General features: G+C 50.7%; 3 protein-coding genes across 8 annotated transcripts in view; 2 read left to right on the top strand and 1 right to left on the bottom strand.

The window, feature by feature from the left end:
- LOC137432367 (uncharacterized) overlaps positions 1-19,051 on the top strand; it is a 36,366-nt gene that overhangs the window by 839 nt on the left and 16,476 nt on the right. For 2 of the 4 annotated variants that reach the window (XR_013624279.1, XM_068124241.2), the window contains exon 2: positions 10,110-10,200. Coding sequence is in view for 1 of the 4 variants with exons in the window: in XM_068124241.2 (XP_067980342.2) it covers positions 10,110-10,200 (91 nt within the window). In the remaining 3 variants the exon portion in view is untranslated. Of the gene's footprint in view, positions 1-6,240; positions 6,362-8,991; positions 9,094-10,109; positions 10,201-19,051 lie in introns of those variants that run through there. The other 2 variants (XR_010985483.2, XR_010985482.2) reach the window with 2 other exon arrangements.
- Positions 1-19,051, bottom strand: part of LOC137432362 (phosphorylase b kinase gamma catalytic chain, liver/testis isoform) — a 60,235-nt gene that overhangs the window by 39,282 nt on the left and 1,902 nt on the right. The window lies entirely within an intron of this gene.
- LOC144893251 (polyadenylate-binding protein 4-like) lies at positions 14,332-18,891 on the top strand. Its single transcript, XM_078783118.1, has one exon. The coding sequence runs from the start codon at positions 14,727-14,729 to the stop codon at positions 15,969-15,971; it is 1,245 nt and encodes a 414-aa protein (XP_078639244.1). The 5' UTR covers positions 14,332-14,726; the 3' UTR covers positions 15,972-18,891.

Below are 19,051 nucleotides of genomic sequence, written 5' to 3'. Positions count from 1 at the left end.
GTGTGTGCGCGTGTGTGTGTGTGTGTGTGTGTATATATATATATGTGTGTGTGTCTGTCTGTGTGTCTCTGTGTGTGTGTGTGTGTGCGAGTGTGTGTGTGCTCGTGAGTGTGTGTGTGCTCGTGAGTGTGTGTGTGTGTGTGTGTGTGTGTGTGTGTGTGTGTGTGTGTGTGTGTGTGTGTGTGTGTGTGTGTGTGTGTGTGTGTGTGTGTGTGTGCGCGTTCCCGGGCCGTAACTTCTTTTTACCATTTGAGCAATTTTTATCAAATTTTCACCAAAGCCTTATTATGATACTACGGAGAAGGCAAATTAATAATTTTTGTCAAAAGGTCAAAGGTCAGCGTCACATAAAACCGTCAATTTGATGCCCACAGCATCTAACCCCTGACTATCTCCTCTCCTTCTCCCTCCTTTGTGCTTTGAATATTTCCCTATTGATTCTTCTTTTTTTGCAATTGTCTTTATGTTTTGCTATGCGTTATGTTTTGTACTCTGTCAAAGCGTCTTTGGGCTTCCTGAAAAGCGCTATATAAAATAAATGCATTATTATTATTATTATTATAATTTTCATCCGACTGACCTGAAATTTAAAGAATTTACATATTGGGTCACTGAATTGGTTCACCAATCAAAAGCTAGAAGTTGATAATTTTTTTATATCTAAATATCAAAGGTTAAGGCTGCATAAAATCATCTATTTTCATTTTGTATTTTTTTAAAAACTGTTTTCGTTATTTTGAGCTTACGCAAGAAGAAGAAGAAGACGTCTAAATACAAACGTACGTGGACGGGCTTTGCATTTTCAGATACTTTCTATAGTTTGTTTATTTTCTCTTTTCCTGTTGCAACCTAATAATTGAGGCCATGGGGATGGGGGTGAAACGGATGTGTGGATGTCAAATCACGTGATCAAAAGTCGCGGGAACTGCGGTGCATTGGGACCCCCCCCCCCCCCGCCCCCCGCTCCCCCTTCTGGCCTCCCGCTATTCTTGGCCGATGCCAGCACATTGACAATTCACATCACAAGTTTGTAAGTGCCAAAGTGTTGGTGACACTTGATACCATTAACAACATCACTGCCATTGGGTCTCTAATTGACCGAGAAGGGTTGCTGAACGAGATTCCTGGTAAAATACACCCACAGGGACATTTTTCTTTGAGGAGGCTCGTCCATATTTACAGTAAAACTGTTTAACATGATTATATATACCGTTAAAGCGCGGTGCTACGGGCGCTTACTTGCTACCAAGGAGGAAGCGGACAACGCAGTTAAACAAAAGAGTTTATTCTCAAGAGGTCACTGTAGCACTGGCGCGCTCCGGGCTGCGCGCCCAGTGGCCAGTGTATATCCGGAGGCCACGCCTACCCCTCGGGCGTGGCCGCCGCCCACTTGGTGCGCGGAATGATGTCACCACGCCAGTGGGCTTTCGTGTCCGCCACACGCGCCCCCCCAGAATTCCCGCGCACCTGGAGGGCCAGTTTGCGGGGCAAACTGATGACCCGGCCGAAGCGCCCTCTGGCAACCGGCGGCGTCCGGGGTGCAGGGATGCCAGCTGGGATGCCCCCGGCTGTACCCGGGATGGGTGCCGGACCGGGGGGCGGCCCCAACGCGGGGGCCGAGCCACCGGTGGTGGGTGGTCCACGTCGAGGTGGGCCGGCTTGAGTCGATCCACCGAGACGCGGTCGGGAGTACCGCCGATGTCCAAGGTGAAGAATTTCACCCCGGTCTCCAGCACGCGGAAAGGCCCGTCGTACGGGGGCCGCAGTGGTGTCCGGTGGGCGTCGTGCCGGACGAAGACATACTCCACGGTGCGAAGCTCCGGGGCGACGTGTGTGGGTGGGTGCCCGTGGTGCGCAGTCGGGCGAACCTCCGGGCGGTCTCCTGCAGCGCGGAGCGCTCCTGCGCCACAGACCAAGGTGCCGTGGGGTCGGGGAGGAACTCGCCCGGCACCCGCAGCGGTTGTCCAAAGACCAACTCCGCCGCGGATGCGCGCAGGTCCTCCTTGGGCGCCGTCCGGAGGCCCAGCAGGACCCAGGGGAGCCTGTCGACCCAGCCGCCGTTGCGGAGGGTGGCCCGGAGCGCGGCCTTCAACGAGCGGTGGAACCGCTCGCGCAGGCCGTTAGCCTGGGGGTGGTAGGCCGTGGTGCGGTGCAGCTGGACCCCGAGCCCCCGCGCGACCGCCCCCCAGAGCTCCGAGGTGAACTGGGGGCCGCGGTCGGACGAGATGTCCGAGGGGGCGCCGAACCGGGCGACCCAGGTGGCGATGAACGCCTGCGCGACGTCCGCCGCCGTCGTTGACGCCAAAGGCACGGCCTCCGGCCACCGGGTGGTGCGGTCCATCATGGTCAGGACGTGGGTGAAACCCCGCGAGGGGGGCAGAGGTCCCACCAGGTCCACGTGAACGTGGTCAAACCGACGTTCCGGCACACAAACGGGGCCAATGGGGCCTGGGTGTGTCGGTGCACCTTCGCGCGCTGGCGCGCGAGGCACGTCCTGGCCCAGCCGCGGATGGCCTTCCGGAGGCCATGCCAGACAAACTTGTCGGCGATCAACCTCTGGGAGGCCCTCGTGCCCGGGTGGGACAGGCCGTGGATGGAGTCGAAAATCCGGCGCTGCCAGCCCGCGGGCACGATGGGGCGAGGCCGCCCGAGGGAGACGTCGCACCAGAGGGCCGTGCCCACGCCGTTGAACGGCACCTCGGTGACGCGGAGGCCCGTAACGGCGGTCCGCAAGGCCTGGACGTCGGGGTCGGCGGCCTGGTCCGCCGCCATCCGGGCATAGTCGATGCCGAGGTGGACCGCGTGGGCAACGGACCGGGAAAGGCAATCCGCCACCGGGTTGTCCTTCCCCGTGACGTGCCGGATGTCCATCGTGTATTCGGACACGGCCGAGAGGTGACGCTGCTGCCGGGCCGACCACGGCTCGGCGACCTTGCCCATCGCGAACACCAGTGGCTTGTGGTCGACGAAGGCCGTGAACGCACGGCCCTCGAGCAGATGGCGGAAGTGCCTGACCGCCAGGTGGAGCCCGATCAACTCGCGGTCGAAGGTACTGTACAGGCGTTCGGGCGGGCGAAGCTGCCGGCTGAAGAACGCCAGCGGTTGCCAAGCTCCACGCACCCATTGCTCATGCACCGCGCCCACCGCGTAGTCCGAGGCGTCGGTGGTGAGGGCGATCGGTGCATCGGGCGCCGGGTGCGTGAGCATGGTGGCGTTAGCCAAGGCGAGCTTCGCGCCCACGAACGCCGCGTCCATCTGCTCGGTCCAGGTGACGTCACCTTTGCCCGGCTTCCCCCGGAGGGCCTCGTGGAGGGGGCGCAGGAGCTGGGCGATGCGGGGCAGGAAACGGTGGTAAAAGTTTACCATGCCCAGGAACTCCTGGAGCCACCTGATCGTGCGGGGGCGTGGAAACCCCTTCACCGCCTCCACCTTGGCCGGTAGGGGGACGGCCCCGTGCCTGGTGATGCGGTGCCCCAAAAAGTCGATTTCGGCGACACCGAACCGGCACTTGGCGGGGTTCACGATCAGGCCGTGCTGGCCCAGACATTCGAAGAGCGTGCGGAAATGGTGAAGGTGCTCTTAGCGGGACGCGCTGGCGACGAGGATGTCGTCCAGGTATACGTACACAAAATCCAAGTCGCACAAGACGCTGTCCATGAGGCGCTGGAACGCCTGAGCCGCATTCTTCAAACCGAAGGGCATCCGAAGGAATTCGAAAAGACCGAACGGCGTGATGACAGCCGTCTTCGGGATGTCCTCCGGCCTGACGGGTACCTGGTGGTAACCGCGAATGAGGTCCACCTTCGAGAAGAAGGACATATTCGCCAAGCGGGCGGAAAAGTCCTGAATATGGGGGACGGGGTAGCGGTCGGGGGTGGTGGCGTCGTTGAGACGGCGGTAGTCCCCGCATGGTCGCCATCCCCCGCCGGGCTTGGAAACCATGTGGAGCGGCGACGCCCACGCGCTCTCGGAGCGCCGCACGATGCCGAGCTGCTCCAGCGTAGCAAACTCCGCTTTAGCTACCGCGAGCTTCGTCGGCTCGAGGCGGCATGCCCGGGCGTAGACCGGTGGCCCGGCGGTGGGGATGTGATGTTCCACCCCGTGCTTGATGGTCCCCGCCGTGAAGGTGGGCCTAGTGAGGGCCGGGAAACCCACGAGGAGGCGGGTGAATTCGTTCGCTGCCGGAAGCGTGCAGATGAACCTGGCCGGAACGGAACTGCTCAGCAAGCCGCTCGGCGAGCCGCTCGATGAGCCGCTCAGTGAGCTGCTCAACGAGGCGGGCAGTGCGCACGCGAGCGAGCTGAACGTCTCAGCCTGGACAAGCCTTCTGTGCTTGACGTCGACCAACAGGCCATTGGCACAGAGGAAGTCCGCGCCGAGCAGTGCCATAGGCACGTCGGCAGTGACGAACGACCACCGGAAAACCTGCCCTCCGAACCGCAGAGAAAGGCAGCGTTTTCCGTACGTGCGAATGGGCGTACCGTTGGCAGCAAGCAGCGCGGGGCCCCGGCCCGCGGACTGCTTGTCGGACGTACCGGCGGGAACGACACTCACCTGCGCTCCCGTGTCGCACAGGTAACGGCGCCCGGATAAGGTGTCCGTTATGTATAGGAGGCTGTTTAATCGGCCGGCGCTCAGTGCCACTACCGAGGGCCGGCCCGGGCGTTTCCCGACCTGCCGAATGAGCACGGCGGGCGACATTGCCGAGCCTCGTGGCCGAACCTAGCGTGGAAATGGCACCAGGTTTGCGGCGAAGCCGGAGGCCGCGGTTTCCGCGGTGGTGGTGGGCGGGGCGTGGCGGCTGCCACGAGGCACCCCTCGGAGCAGGGGTGGGCACCCGCAGAAGGTTCGGGCTCGGGAGCCACTACGGCCGCACCGAAACTTGCCCGCGTGTCCAAAGCCACGTAGTACTTGTCGGCCTCGACCGCGAACGCACGGGGTTCCGTTGTCGCGGAACCGGCCAACGCGAGGCAGACTTGTGCCGGCAGCTGGCATCGAAATAATGCCCGGAATAGAGCGTTCGGGGTTTCGTCGCCCATGAGCGACAGCATATTGTCCATTCGGACCGACGGTCGCATGTCACCGAGCTCGGGGAGGTCCAAGAGGCGATCGGCCCGTGCGTCCACGGTGAGGCCGAACGTGGCGAGGAGGAGACGCTTGATCGCCCCGTACCTGTCGTGGGCCGGTGGGTTCCTCAGGACCGACACGACGCGGGCGGCCGCGCCGGCCCCGAGGGAGGCGACCACGTGGCAGTAGCGTGTCTCGTCCGCCGTGATGCGTCGAAGCCTGAACTGGGCTTCGGCCCGCAGGAACCAGATCTCCGCCTGAGCTTCCCAGAACTCGGGGAGCTTCATTGCTACCACGTTGGTTGCCATGTCGGGTGGTCAGCGACGGCTGACCAGAACGTCGGAGGTCACCAATTAAAGCGCGGTGCTACGCGCGCTTACTTGCTACCAAGGAGGAAGCGGACAACGCGGTTAAACAAAAGAGTCTTTATTCTCAAGAGGTCACTGTAGCACTGGCGCGCTCCGGGCTGCGCGCCCAGTGTATATCCTGAGGCCACGCCTACCGCTGGGGCGTGGCCGCCGCCCACTTGGTGCGCGGAATGATGTCACCACGCCACACCGTACTATTTAGGACTCTACACGTTTAAATACCGTTACTTAAATGGTTACAGTTTTTTTTTTGTATACAAGATCGAGGCTCGTGAAAGAGCGAAAAACTGTATCAGATTTATTGTATCAGTTATACTGATTTACTGTATAAGTCTATTAGAAGATTTAAATGATCAGTGGAAGGTACAGGAGATTTTATTTCTTTGTATACTAAGTCGAAGCTCGTATAAGACCTAACATATAGAACATACAGTTTAATAAAGGGAGCGGAAGAAAAGAGAGGGAAAGAGAGGGAAGCACATCAGCAGAAGAGAACAGGGACATTGGGAGATCTGTGGAAGGGAGATGTACACGGGATAACCAAGATGGAAAATACAAGGACTTTCAGGAAGAGAAACGGAATTTGAAGGAGGTGGATTTGCGGTGTATTCATGGTGGCAGAAAAGATCAGGGTTATGGATGGGGGGAGATAATTAAGAGATGGTGGTGAACAGCTGTTTTAAAGACCTGGAGGGAGGAGTGGGATTGAAGGGGAGTGGGGGAGTTTGTTCCAGAGGCGGGAGAAAAGAGGAATGAAGGAGTGAAGGTGAGCAGAGAGCCTAGATTTTGGCAGTTTAACCAAAAGAGGGTTGCTGGCAGATCTTGTGCGACCTGTCGGAATAATTGGGGGACAGAGAACACAGAGCTGGGGGAGCAAGGCCAGAGAGGAGTCGGTGGAAGACAAAAAGACCACCAACCTGCCTGCGGTGAGTAAGTGAAAGGCCCTTGGAGTTAGCTTCATCGTGGGAGATTCCAATGATTCTGAAAGCTTTGGTTTCAACAGCGTGAAGCCGAGCTAGGTGTGAGGCAGGAGCACTGGCCCAGAGGGGGGAACAGTATTCCATTGAGCTGCGGATGAAAGCCTTGTATGTGGTGAGGAGCTCAGGAGTGCCGAGGAAGGACTTCGCACAACAGAGGATGCCCAGTCAGCGACTGGCTTTGGAGGCCAGATTTGAAATGTGGTTTTCTCAAGAAAGATCATGGCAGATAGTGAGACCCAAAAGCTTGAGTGACAGAACTTCTTGGAGAGGATAGTTGAGAAAGTAGATGGGAGGGCTGTCCAGTCGGTCTTTTCGGAGAGACATCGTAAGAGTGTGAGATTTGTTAGGATTGAAAGACATGTTCCACTTGTTTGACCAGTCTGTGATTTTGTCCAGGTCTGCAGAGTGAAGAGGCTGCAGACTGCCGATCTGAGGGATGAGGAATGGAGCGGCAGAGTGTGGAGTCATCAGCAAAGAGATAGAGAGGATTTTCAAGAGAGTCAGAAAGATCATTGATGAAGACCAGAAAAAGCGCAGGGATCAGAACACTACCTTGAGGAACTCCAGCATGAACAGGAAGGGGAGATGACAGAAATTCATTGAGGGCCACACGTTGACTCCGACCAGAGAGGAAGTCAGTCAGTGGGATACAAAATGTAAACTGTTCACCTGGTGGAGGTATGCTCTTTCCCAGAGCATCTGCTGGGTATGTGGGTGGCCCCGTGCAACCCTCATGTGTAAAACCTGCTTCACTGATCGATGTGAAACATGTCATGTCTGGTAAAAATGTGATACTTGGGTAACCTGTCATGTCTGGTAAAAATGTGATACTTGGGTAACTTGTCATGTCTGGTAAAAATGTGATACTTGGGTAACCTGTCATCTCTGGTAAAAATGTGATACTTGGGTAACTTGTCATGTCTGTTAAAAATGTGATACTTGGGTAACCTGTCATGTCTGGTAAAAATGTGATATTTGGGTAACCTGTCATGTCTGGTAAAAATGTGATACGTGGGTAACCTGTCATGTGTGGTAAAAATGTGATACTTGGGTAACCTGTCATGTCTGGTAAAAATGTGATACTTGGGTAACCTGTCATGTCTGTTAAAAATGTGATACTTGGGTAACCTGTCATGTCTGGTAAAAATGTGATACTTGGGTAACCTGTCATGTCTGTTAAAAATGTGATACTTGGGTAACCTGTCATGTCTGGTAAAAATGTGATACTTGGGTAACCTGTCATGTCTGTTAAAAATGTGATACTTGGGTAACTTGTCATGTCTGTTAAAAATGTGATACTTGGGTAACCTGTCATGTCTGGTAAAAATGTGATATTTGGGTAACCTGTCATGTCTGGTAAAAATGTGATATTTGGGTAACCTGTCATGTGTGGTAAAAATGTGATACTTGGGTAACCTGTCATGTCTGGTAAAAATGTGATACTTGGGTAACCTGTCATGTCTGGTAAAAATGTGATATTTGGGTAACCTGTCATGTCTGGTAAAAATGTGATACGTGGGTAACCTGTCATGTGTGGTAAAAATGTGATACTTGGGTAACCTGTCATGTCTGGTAAAAATGTGATACTTGGTTTACCTGTCATGTCTGGTAAAAATGTGATACTTGGGTAACCTGTCATGTCTGGTAAAAATGTGATACTTGGTTTACCTGTCATGTCTGGTAAAAATGTGATACTTGAGTAAACTGAAGGGATTTAAATAAAATTTGTTTGTCTTTAGGACAATCAACAAAGGCATCTATCTATTGTCATGGGCAGGGACTATACCTGGAGGCATAATGGTGACGCAGTCGAATTGCTCTAGTTCATTTTTATTACCTCCCCCACCGAAGGTGTGTATGGAAGTTATGTTTTCACCTGTTTGCTTGTGAACAGGATATTTCAAAAAGTTGTGGACGGATTCAGATGAAATTTGGTGGACAGGTTGGGTCGGTGACGAGGAAGAATTGATTTGACTTTGGTGAAGATTTGAATGTGATAATTTTGTCTTTTTTAACTTCACCACTGATAGACCCAAAAATGATACATAGCATGATATTTCAAAAAGTTGTGGACGAATTATGACAAAACCAGGTGGATGAGTTGCTTAGGCGACAAGAACAAGGCAATTCGATTTAGGTTCAGCTCTGAATCCAAATGTGTGAAAGTATAGAAAACGATACAAAACGTAAACGTAAACACCACCAACTGTTCAGCCTGGCGAAGGTAATGCATCTTTTGAAGGAGACTTCGAGACAGACATCTGGGCAAGGGAGGGTTCTGGTTCGGGTTAGTTTCCTGAACAAAATTTATATATCACCTCAAATAAATGGCAAATCTATTTCAGAAAAAACATTTCTGTACAGAAACTCTCGAAACGCAAGCTTTCAGATCCATATATTCTATCCACAAATCCTCATGGATTTTGTACTCATCTGAACAGCATTTTTCGTAATAATCGAATTCGTACAGACAAGTAAAAATTGGCAGATGGAGGGAGGAGCGCGAAATGGCTGTGGGAGGGGTAAGGGTCATGGAAGGGGGCGGGGTTGTAGGAGGGGGCGGAGTCGTGTGGGTGGGGCGAACTGCGAAGTCGGGTTAAGTGGGGCAGGTTGTGTTGCTGACAAATCCAGAGAGCCAGTTTGGAGGTTTCAAACATCCAGTAAAGACCAATCCACAGGTAAGACTTTTCAACTTGTTATATAAAGGCTGTTCTCTAGTGTTCAGGCTTCATTTGTGTTGGTTCAGGTAATTTTGGGAATCATCTGTCTGGTAAGATGAGTCAAGGAGGTATAAGATCGTTTACCAGTGTAAACACCCAATCCATGAGTGCTATTGTCCTTAAGGGGTACACTGTTCTTACATTATGTGTTTTGGAATTATATGGTTACAAACTCAATAGTAGCCTCCATTATTCTATTTGAAATGAACATGACTGGTTCCATCTAGGTAAATCTTGTTAATGAATCAAGCAGGTGTACACAGAAGGCAAGCCAGAACATGAAGCAAGTGAAATGCTTTGCATGCCACTCCCAACCACAGATGTTGTCTCTATATCAATCTACCCTGGTATTTACACACTACAATGTGAGGCCCTGCATATTGGATGGCCTAATATACAGTAAGCCAATAATTTGGGTTATACCTCGAATCATTTGGCACTGAGGGGTATATATATAGTCATGGGTGGTGTTTTATTTTTGTTTGTTTGTTTTTATACAGAATCGAGGCTCGTGTAAGAGCGAACACATTGAACATGAAAACATGCACAGACACATAAAACATACAATGAAGGGAGCGGGAGACAAGAGGGGGAGGGAGAGGGAAGCACACAAGCACAACAACAGAAGAGAACAGGGACGGGAGGGTTGGGGAGGAGGGAAGGGTACACGGCATAAAGCAAATGAACACTACGAGGAAAGAAATTTCAGGAAAGAAGTTGGGGATTGAAAGAGTTGGGGATTTGGTGTGTTTTAACGGGGATAGAAAAGATCAAGGTTTTGGATGGGGTAAGATAAGAGATGTTTGGTGAACAGCTGTTTTGAAGACCTGGAGGGATGAGTGGGATTGAAGAGAGTGAGGGAGTTTGTTCCAGAGGCGGGAGAAAAGAGGAATGAAAGAGTGAAGGTGAGCAGAGTCTTGATTGTGGCAGTTTCACCAGAAGAGGTTTGCAGGGAGATCTTGTGTGTCCTGCAGGAATATGTGGGGGACAGAGCACAGACAGAGCTGGGGGAGCAAGGCCGGAGAGGAGTCGGTAGAAGACGGAAAGACCACCAACCTGCCTGCGGTGAGTGAGTGAAAGGCCCTCGGAGTTAGCTTCATCGCGGGAGATTCCAATGATTCTGAAAGCTTTGGTTTCAACCGCGTTGTAATGTATGTTTGAAGCGCCTGCGATTGAGAAGCAACTAGAAGCAACTCAACTCAAAAAAACAAACAAACAAAAAAACAAACATTTCCTTCTCTGTTCTCATTCGTTTATTCATTCTTATTCGTTCGTTCGTTCTTCGACCACGTGTTTCTCCCCCATTTCCCCAGATAGTTTTCACTCATCAACCTTCAATGTTTACACTTTCCCCTCAAGTTATGTATTCCGTCATATTTTATAACACCTTTTTCTTCTTCTTCTTTAAAAGGCTGCTTTCGACTTGCTCACCAAATCAATTCATCCCAAAAAAAATATCCATCTCCTATAGTGCCTTTTTTCTACATTCCCTAAACTCTCCTGCACTCCATCCTCCATCCAGCGTCCTTAAACGTATTTTTAACTCGAAGGTCACAAGAAACTCATTTTGCAATAAATGTTCGTTTCCCATAAATCGTACACTTTCAAAAATCCAATCTCACCCCTCCCCTCCAAATCTTCCCCATAACCCCTCCCCTCCAAATCTTCCCCATCACCCCTCCCCTCCAAATCTTCCCCATCACCCATCCCTTTCAAATCTCCCCCCTTGCCCCCTCCCTCCTAAACTACCCCCTCACCCCTCCCCGCCAAGACGCCCCCTCGCCCCTCCCCTCCTAGACTCCTGCCTCACCCCTCCCCTCCAAATCTCCCCCATATCCCATCCCTTTCAAATCCCTCCCCTTGTCCCTTCCCTCCCAAACTCCCCCCTCACCCCTCCCCTTCAAATCTCCCCACCCTCATTGCTTCTCAATTTCCCCCCTCTCTCTCCCCCTCCTCAAAGCGTCCTCCCCGCTTCTTCCCCCTTCAAACTCTCACCTCCATCTCCCCCAACCTTCTGCCTCGCTCTTCCCCCTCCTCAAATAACACCTCATTGTGTCTCACCCAATCACCATCAAACCTTTTGTCCGCCCCATCCTTCCCTTTCTCCGAGCTATTCTGAAATCTCTGACACACCTTCAACAGCTCTCCCTACCTCTTCCACCTCTTCCACATCTTACCCTACCCCTCCTCCCCCCTGTTCTGTATCTGATGCTCCCCCTTCCTCTTCATTAACGGTATGGACCTCAAACATCCGGGGCCTTAGTTCAAACTTAACTGATCTCTCCATACAGGTTGCTTCTGTCAAACCAGACGTGATCTGCTTAACAGAAACTTTCCTCCTTTATGATGTCTCTGATTCCATAGTATCTCTCCCGGGCTACTCCCTCCTCCGGTATGATAGACCTGAGCCTCGTCCTGGAGGCGGGGTTGCTATCTTTATCAAAAACTCTCTTCCTCACTCGCCCTGCACTGCACTCTCTCCACCTCACCCCCAGGAATACCTCTGGCTACGGCTTCCCCTTCGCTCCCACCTCTTGTTCATATGTGTGTTGTACCGTCCACCAAACAGTGATGACTCCATCTACATCTCGCTGTCTGATGATATGGACCAACTTCTATCTACTCATCCCAACTCTCTCTTCCTCATATGTGGTGATTTCAACTGTCATCATGCCAGTTGGCTGGGTGTGGGTACCTCTCTCACCAGCCATGGCTCCTCAGCAAAGGACTTCTGCGACTCACTGGGACTGACACAATCTGTCAATTTCCCGACCCGGATCTCAGTCAACGGAACATCTTCTCTTCTGGACTTGGTTATGACTAACTTCCCTGAAAATGTCTGCTGCTCTTCTTCTGCTCCGATCGGATCATCTGATCAGGTCCTTGTTAAAGTGGACATCTCTCTGACCATCCTCAGGGAGCCTACTCAGCGTCGACGAGTCTGGCATTTCACTCAGGCCAACTGGCACGGTCTTCAAGCAGCCATCAATCATCTGGACTGGTCTCCCATCTCTACCACCTCTGACATCAACTCATCCTGGGAATTCTTCCAAAGTCAATTGCTCTCTCTCATGCACAGATTTATCCCATCTCGTCTTCAGTTGTCATACCCTTCCTCCTGTCCATGGTACACGGAATCTTGTGGTGAGGCTGTTGCCCAGAAACAACTTGCCTTCGTCTCCTGGAAAGCAAATCCAACGGAAGGAAATCTCATTTCCTTTCACAAAGCCCGAAACAAGTGTGTGTCCACCCTCAGGAGAGCCAGGAAACAATATCTCTCCATTCTCAAGACCGAACTCTCTTATCTGTCTCCCTCTTCCAAATCCTGGTGGCGTCTGGTCAAATCCGTTTCTGGTGTTTGTTCCCCCTCCATCCCCTCCCTTACCTCAAATGGCTACACAGCTGACTCCGCACGTGAAAAAGCTGAATGCCTCAACTCTGTGTTTGCCTCTAAATCTTGTGTCCCAAACCCATCCCTCTCTGTACCCACCATACCCAGTCATACCCTGCTGCTCCTGGACTCCGTGTCCTTTCCTCCTGACAAGGTGGAAAAGTTTCTGTCAACCCTCGTCTCTGATTCTGCAACTGGACCCGACGGCATCAGCCCACGGGTCCTAAAATCCTGCTCTGCTGCTCTATCTCACCCTCTCTCTGTTCTCTTCACCCTCTCTTTTGCTCAAGGTCAACTGCCATCTGCTTGGAAATCAGCCAACATCACCGCTTTGCACAAAAAAGGTGCAAAAACAGATCCTAGCAACTACAGACCAATCAGCCTTCTCCCAATTATCAGCAAAGTCATGGAATCCATCATTGCTTCGGATATGAAATCTTTCCTCTTCTCCAATGGCTTGATCTCTGATCATCAATTTGGTTTCAGACCAGATCACTCTACTCTGGACATGCTGCTTCTGCTGTCTCAACAATGGATGGAGGTCCTCAATGCCAAACAGGAAATTAGAGCTGTCTCCCTCGACATATCACGTGCCTTCGACACGGTCTGGCACCCCGCTCTGCTCACCAAACTCTCCTCCTTTGGTATCCATGGAAATCTCCACGCATGGCTGGCGGACTTCCTCTCTAGTCGTCGTCAACGTGTGGCCCTGAATGGGTTTCTCTCATCTCCTCTTCCTGTTCAGGCTGGAGTTCCCCAAGGCAGTGTTCTGGGCCCCGTGCTTTTTCTGGTCTTCATCAATGATCTCTCTGACTCTCTCGAAAATCCTCTCTATCTCTTTGCTGATGACTCCACTCTCTGCCGCTCCATTCCTCTTCCCTCAGATCGGCAGTCTGCTGCCTCCTCACTCTCTGAAGACCTGGACAAAATCACAGACTGGTCAAACAAGTGGAACATGTCTTTCAATCCTGACAAATCTCACACTCTTACTTTGTCTCTCCGAAAAGATCGACTGGACAACCCTCCCATCTACTTTCTCAACAATCCTCTCCAAGAAGTTCTGTCGCTCAAGATTTTGGGTCTCACTATCTGCCATGATCTTTCTTGGGAAAACCACATTTCCAAGCTGGCCTCCAAAGCCAGTCGCCGACTGGGCATCCTCCGTCGTGCGAAGTCCTTCCTCGGCACACCTGAGCTCCTCACCACATACAAGGCTTTCATCCGCAGCTCAATGGAATACTGTTCTCCCCTATGGGCCGGTGCTCCTGCCTCACACCTAGCTCGGCTTCACGCGGTTGAAACCAAAGCTTTCAGAATTATTGGAATCTCCCACGATGAAGCTATCTCTGAGGGCCTTTCACTCACTCACCGCAGGCAGGTAGGTGGTCTTTCTGTCTTCTACCGACTCCTCTCCGGCCTTGCACCCCCAGCTCTCTCTGTGCTCTGTCCCCCAAATATTCCTACAGGTCGCACAAGATCTGCCAGCAACCCTCTGATGGTTAAACTGCCGAAATCTCGGCTCTCTGCTCACCTTCACTCTTTCATTCCTCTTTTCTCCCGCCTCTGGAACAAACTCCCTCACTCCCTTCAATCCCACTCCTCCCTCCAGGTCTTTAAAACAGCTGTTCACCACCATCTCTTATCTTCCCCCATCCAAAACCTTGATCTTTTCTACCCCCGCTAATTCACCCCAGATCCACCTTGTTTGAAATTCCAACTTCTTTCCTGGAAGTCCTGGCAGTGTCCATATGTTTTATACCTCTCCCACCGCCCCCTTCCCATGCCCCCCCCCCCCCAAAGCCCTCGCCCTCTCTCAGATCTCTCGATGTCTCCATGTCTCTCGGTCCCTGCTCTCAAATGTTGTGTTTGTGTCCTTCCCCCTCTCTCCCCATCTTGTCTACCGCTCCCGATGTTATATGTTTTATGTGTCGGTTTGTCTTTCTGTGTGATTAATGTTCGCTCTTTCACGAGCCTCGATCTTGTATACAAAAAAAAAAAAAAAAAAAAAAAACTACATGGTTGTTGTTGTTGGTGGTTGTTGTTGGTTGTCCCGAGGGACCCAGAAAAATAAACCGACTTCCGGCACGGACTGGATGGCCTAACATTGGAGTCCTGCTTATGTTACATGGTGTCAGAAATAATCTGCAAATAACTCCGTCCATCCATGCCATCTGACTATGGTATCTGAGATACATAAACTATGGCATCCGTTAACTTTGAGCACCCCACGATTGACTGGGATTCGGCTTCGTTATATCAGGAATTTGTTCGATTTCGAAACCACGTTGGATTTGTGTTCGACGGTCCGTTGGCCGATCTGCCCGACAAACGCAAGGCGGGCTGGCTTGGAACATGGATCGGAGAACAAGGACGAGAGATATACAAGACTTTTGAGTGGATTGAAGATGAGAAGGATGATCCCAACAAAGTTTTGGACAAATTTGAATTGCATATTCGTCCACGAAAAAACAAGCGCAACGCGAGGCATCAACTGTTCAAGAGGAAACAAAGCTCCGGGGAATCGTTTGACAACTTTGTTAAGGACTTGCGTCTCATTCTCTTGGATTGCGAGTATGCGCAACCTGAAGATGTGCTCGTGGATGCGATCATCCAAGGTGTGTATGAGGAGAAGGTCCAGGAACGCCTGCTGGACCGAGGTGAGGAACTTACACTGGCCAAAGCTCTTCAAGTGGGTCAGCAATATGAACTTTCAAAGCCCCTTTACAACATGCGTACCGTACCCCCCAGCGCCATCATCGGGCAGGACAAGCCCGCAGCATCTGGCTACTTCATGACACCAATGCCACAGGCCCAGGGTCGTTCCGACTTTTATGCTCCTGGGCAGATGGCTCCCATGCGTACCAGTCCCCGCTGGCCAATGCCAGTTCGTGCCCAAAGTTTCCAAACAATGCCCAGTGCCATCAGGCAAGCGGCTCCACGCCAGTCGATTCGTACCGTGAACCCCAACTCTGTACAACAAGCGCAACGCACCATGCAGGCCTCACGTGTCGCGGCTCAAGGTATTATGCGCCGTCCACGTTTCCCAACCCAGGCAACGCCGCGACTAATGACCTCGTACAAGTACACTGGCAGCGTGCGCAACCCACAGGCTCCATCGGTGCAGGCACAGGCTTCTCTTCAACAGGCTCCACAACCGGCTGTTCACATCCAAGGACAGGAGCCTCTAACTGCCTCCATGCTGGCTGCTGTGCCTCCAAACGAGCAGAAGCAAATGCTTGGTGAGAGCCTGTTGCCGCTCATCCACAACATGTACCCGTCGCTGGCTGGGAAAGTCACCAGCATGCTGCTGGAGATCGACAACTCTGAGCTACTGCACATGCTCGAATCACCGGAGTCCCTGCGGGCCAAGGTAGACGAGGCCGTGGCCATCCTTCAGGCCGATAAGGCCAAGAAAGCGGCCCAGAAGGCTCCGGGAGCCGTGTGAACATCGTGCAGAGAGGGTGGGAAGGAACCACCTCAATTGGCAGCATTCTGAGCCACGTTCGTACATTGTTCGGTCCAGAGAAACGGGTGATGCTTATCGCCGTAACCGTCGACATTTACGTAAGAGCACCAGTGTAGCCAATGAGGGTGCTGCCCTCGATCGGTCTTTCATTGATACTGATAACGCTACCAGGGAGGTCCATGATGGCTCAAGCTGTTCATCAGACTTGAAACCTCCAGCTTGTGATACTGCACCTGCTGTAGATCTGGATGATCCTGGCAGAGCAGTCACCCAGCCAGTGTCTACATCTCGCTCAGTTACCCCGTGCGTAACTCGGACACGAAGTGGTCGTATCAGTCATCGACCAGACAGACTCGACTTGTAGTGAACTGTAAATATTGTCCTTACCAATATTTGATGTTTGCTAACACTGAGTTGAAATTGATTTGTTGCAATGTAATGTGCATTTACGAGTTTGATCTGTTGTTTATGGTTTTGTACTAAGTTGGACTTTGCAAGGGATCTATGCTTCTACTTTTCTTACTGCATTGGTTTGCATCTGTACTATTTGCTTGTGTAACAATAACTTGGTCACTGCACTTTTCCATCTTGAGGGGAAAGATGTAATGTATGTTTGAAGTGCCTGCAATTGAGAAGGAACTACATGGTTGTTGTTGTTGGTTGTTGTTGTTGGTTGTCCCGAGGGACCCAGAAAAATAAACGGACTTCCGGCGCGGACCGGATGGCCTAATATTGGAGTCCTGCTTATGTTACACGCGTGAAGCCGAGCTCGGCGTGAGGCAGGAGCACCAGCCCAGAGGGGAGAGCAGTATTCCATTGAGCTGCGGATGAAAGCTTTGTATGTGGTGAGGAGCTCAGAAGTGCCCAGAAAGGACTTCGCACGATGGAGGATGCCCAGTCGGCGACTGGCTTTGAAGGCAAGCTTGAAATGTGGTTTTCCCAGGAAAGATCATGGCAGATAGTGAGACCCAAAAGCTTGAGTGACAGAATTTATTGGAGATTATTGTTCAGAAAGTAGATGGGAGGGTTGTCCAGTAGGTCTTTTCGGAGAGACAAAGTGAGAGTATGAGATTTGTCTGGATTGAAAGACATGTTCCACTTGTTTGACCATGTCTGCAGAGAGTGAGGAGGCTGCTGCCTGCCGATGTGAGGGTTGAGATATGGAGCGGCAGAGAGTGGAGTCACCAGCAAAGAGCTGCAGAGGATTTTCCAGAGAGTCACAGAGATCATTGATGAAGACCAGAAAAAGCACAGGGCCCAGAACACTGCCTTGGGGAACTCCAGCCTGAACAGGAAGGGGAGATATTAAAACGTGTTAATGTTTAATTCGTTATATCATTATATGTTATGGTGTTAACGTTTAGTAACCCAATCTAATGGTTCACAATAATGAACATCTTCACAGTGGTGCCAACATTGATGATATTCCCGAACAAACATTTGGGATATTCCCAGTTTGCCCCCCTTCGGAGCCATGCCTGTGTTTGGAGCGCTTTGCCATCCATATGCTAAATGTAAAAAGTTCAGTCAGCTTTCCATGAGGCAGTTTCATCACATGACTTCATTGCTCGGTATGCTTGCAGACTTCTGTGAACATGGGTTACCACGACCCATATGGCATCCGACTTTTCTACTAGCCATTGCCGTTGTAAGCGAAGAATCGTCACGTGATGGTGATGAGATGTCTATATTCTAGGAACTCGAGATGCACACTACTTTGAGCATTTGAGACCATATAAATTGAGAGTTGCCGCAACTTCTGTAAACAAAGATGGCAACTGGACATACTCTTTTCAAGATGGTGTCTTACCTAATCCAAATCCTGCTGATGCAGTACCTATATTGTTGTGACAGATGAAAATACCTCTTTATCTTCATCAGTCGAACAACACAGTCTAAGAATTGGCACATGGGTTCTATTGAAGGATGAGGACCAAACCTTTCATAGATTGATCATGGACATCAAGAATGGAGAGATCCAGGTGAGATGTTTGCAACCAACAGCTTGCGGTAAAGCATATAGATTTGAGACTCTGAGAGGGATACTATATGGCACACTAAAGTAGCTATAATAGCACAAATGTCCGGAGTACCTACTCTAGTAAATGTTTGGGGCCTTTAGTCTATTTAATCTTTATTGAACTTGGAAGATGCTTTACAAATCCAACTGACTTTGAACAGATCCATTTTCATGCCATTGATAAGTCAATGGTTAGAGGATGTCCCTTCTGTCACAAATAACATTCTTGTCTGTTATGACTTTTAATTAGTAGGCCTATAAATTATTCTGCTTAAGATGTTTCGTATTCCTGTGAAAGCACGAGATTGATGACATGTGTGATGGTATCATACATCAATATTCACCTGAGATGAGATAGATTTCTCAAAGTGCTTCAGTTGAGTATGCCATTTCCTGTCCCACCTGTCACAATGTCACATGTGTAGCATTACTAATGTAGAGCATAATGTTGTTTGGGTAACAAAATTTGTATTCCATTTTGTAAAACTAGAACGGCACTCGGTACAGGGCATACCTTCGCCAGGCTGGACAGTTTACGTTTTGTATCCCACTGATAGGCCCTATCTGGATTCAGACCTGAACCAAAATCTAATCAATTCTTCCTTGTCACGCAACCAACCTGACCACCAGGTTTCGGCCAAATCTGTTCATAACTTTTTGAGATATCATTTTTTGGCCCTATCGCTCAATAGTAAAAAACAAATTCTTAAAAACTCGCCAAAACTGAATCACTTTGTCCTTGTCACACACACAACCGGTACCGTGAAATGGGGTGAATGGGGACACAAACTGAAAAAAAGTTCGGAAACTTTTTTCACTGAAAATTGATAACCATACTGATTTGTTGATATTTGGGTTTAAAGTGTTCTCTTGTTTTTTTTTAAAGCAACTTATAGTCCCTATTAACCCCATATATGGGTTAAATACGAATAAATAGGATTTTTATGGCTGTCGCAATTCCCCCGTTTTACGGGTGAATAGGGACAGCCACTGAATATGAATGAATAATAAATCAAGAAATAGGGGACAGTTTGGAGAA

This window comes from Myxine glutinosa, chromosome 8, assembly GCF_964187855.1.
Source record: "Myxine glutinosa chromosome 8, kmMyxGlut1.1, whole genome shotgun sequence".
NCBI lineage: Eukaryota > Metazoa > Chordata > Myxini > Myxiniformes > Myxinidae > Myxine > Myxine glutinosa.
Note: the sequence above shows the minus strand (reverse complement) of the source record. Positions and strands in the feature narration are given on the sequence as shown.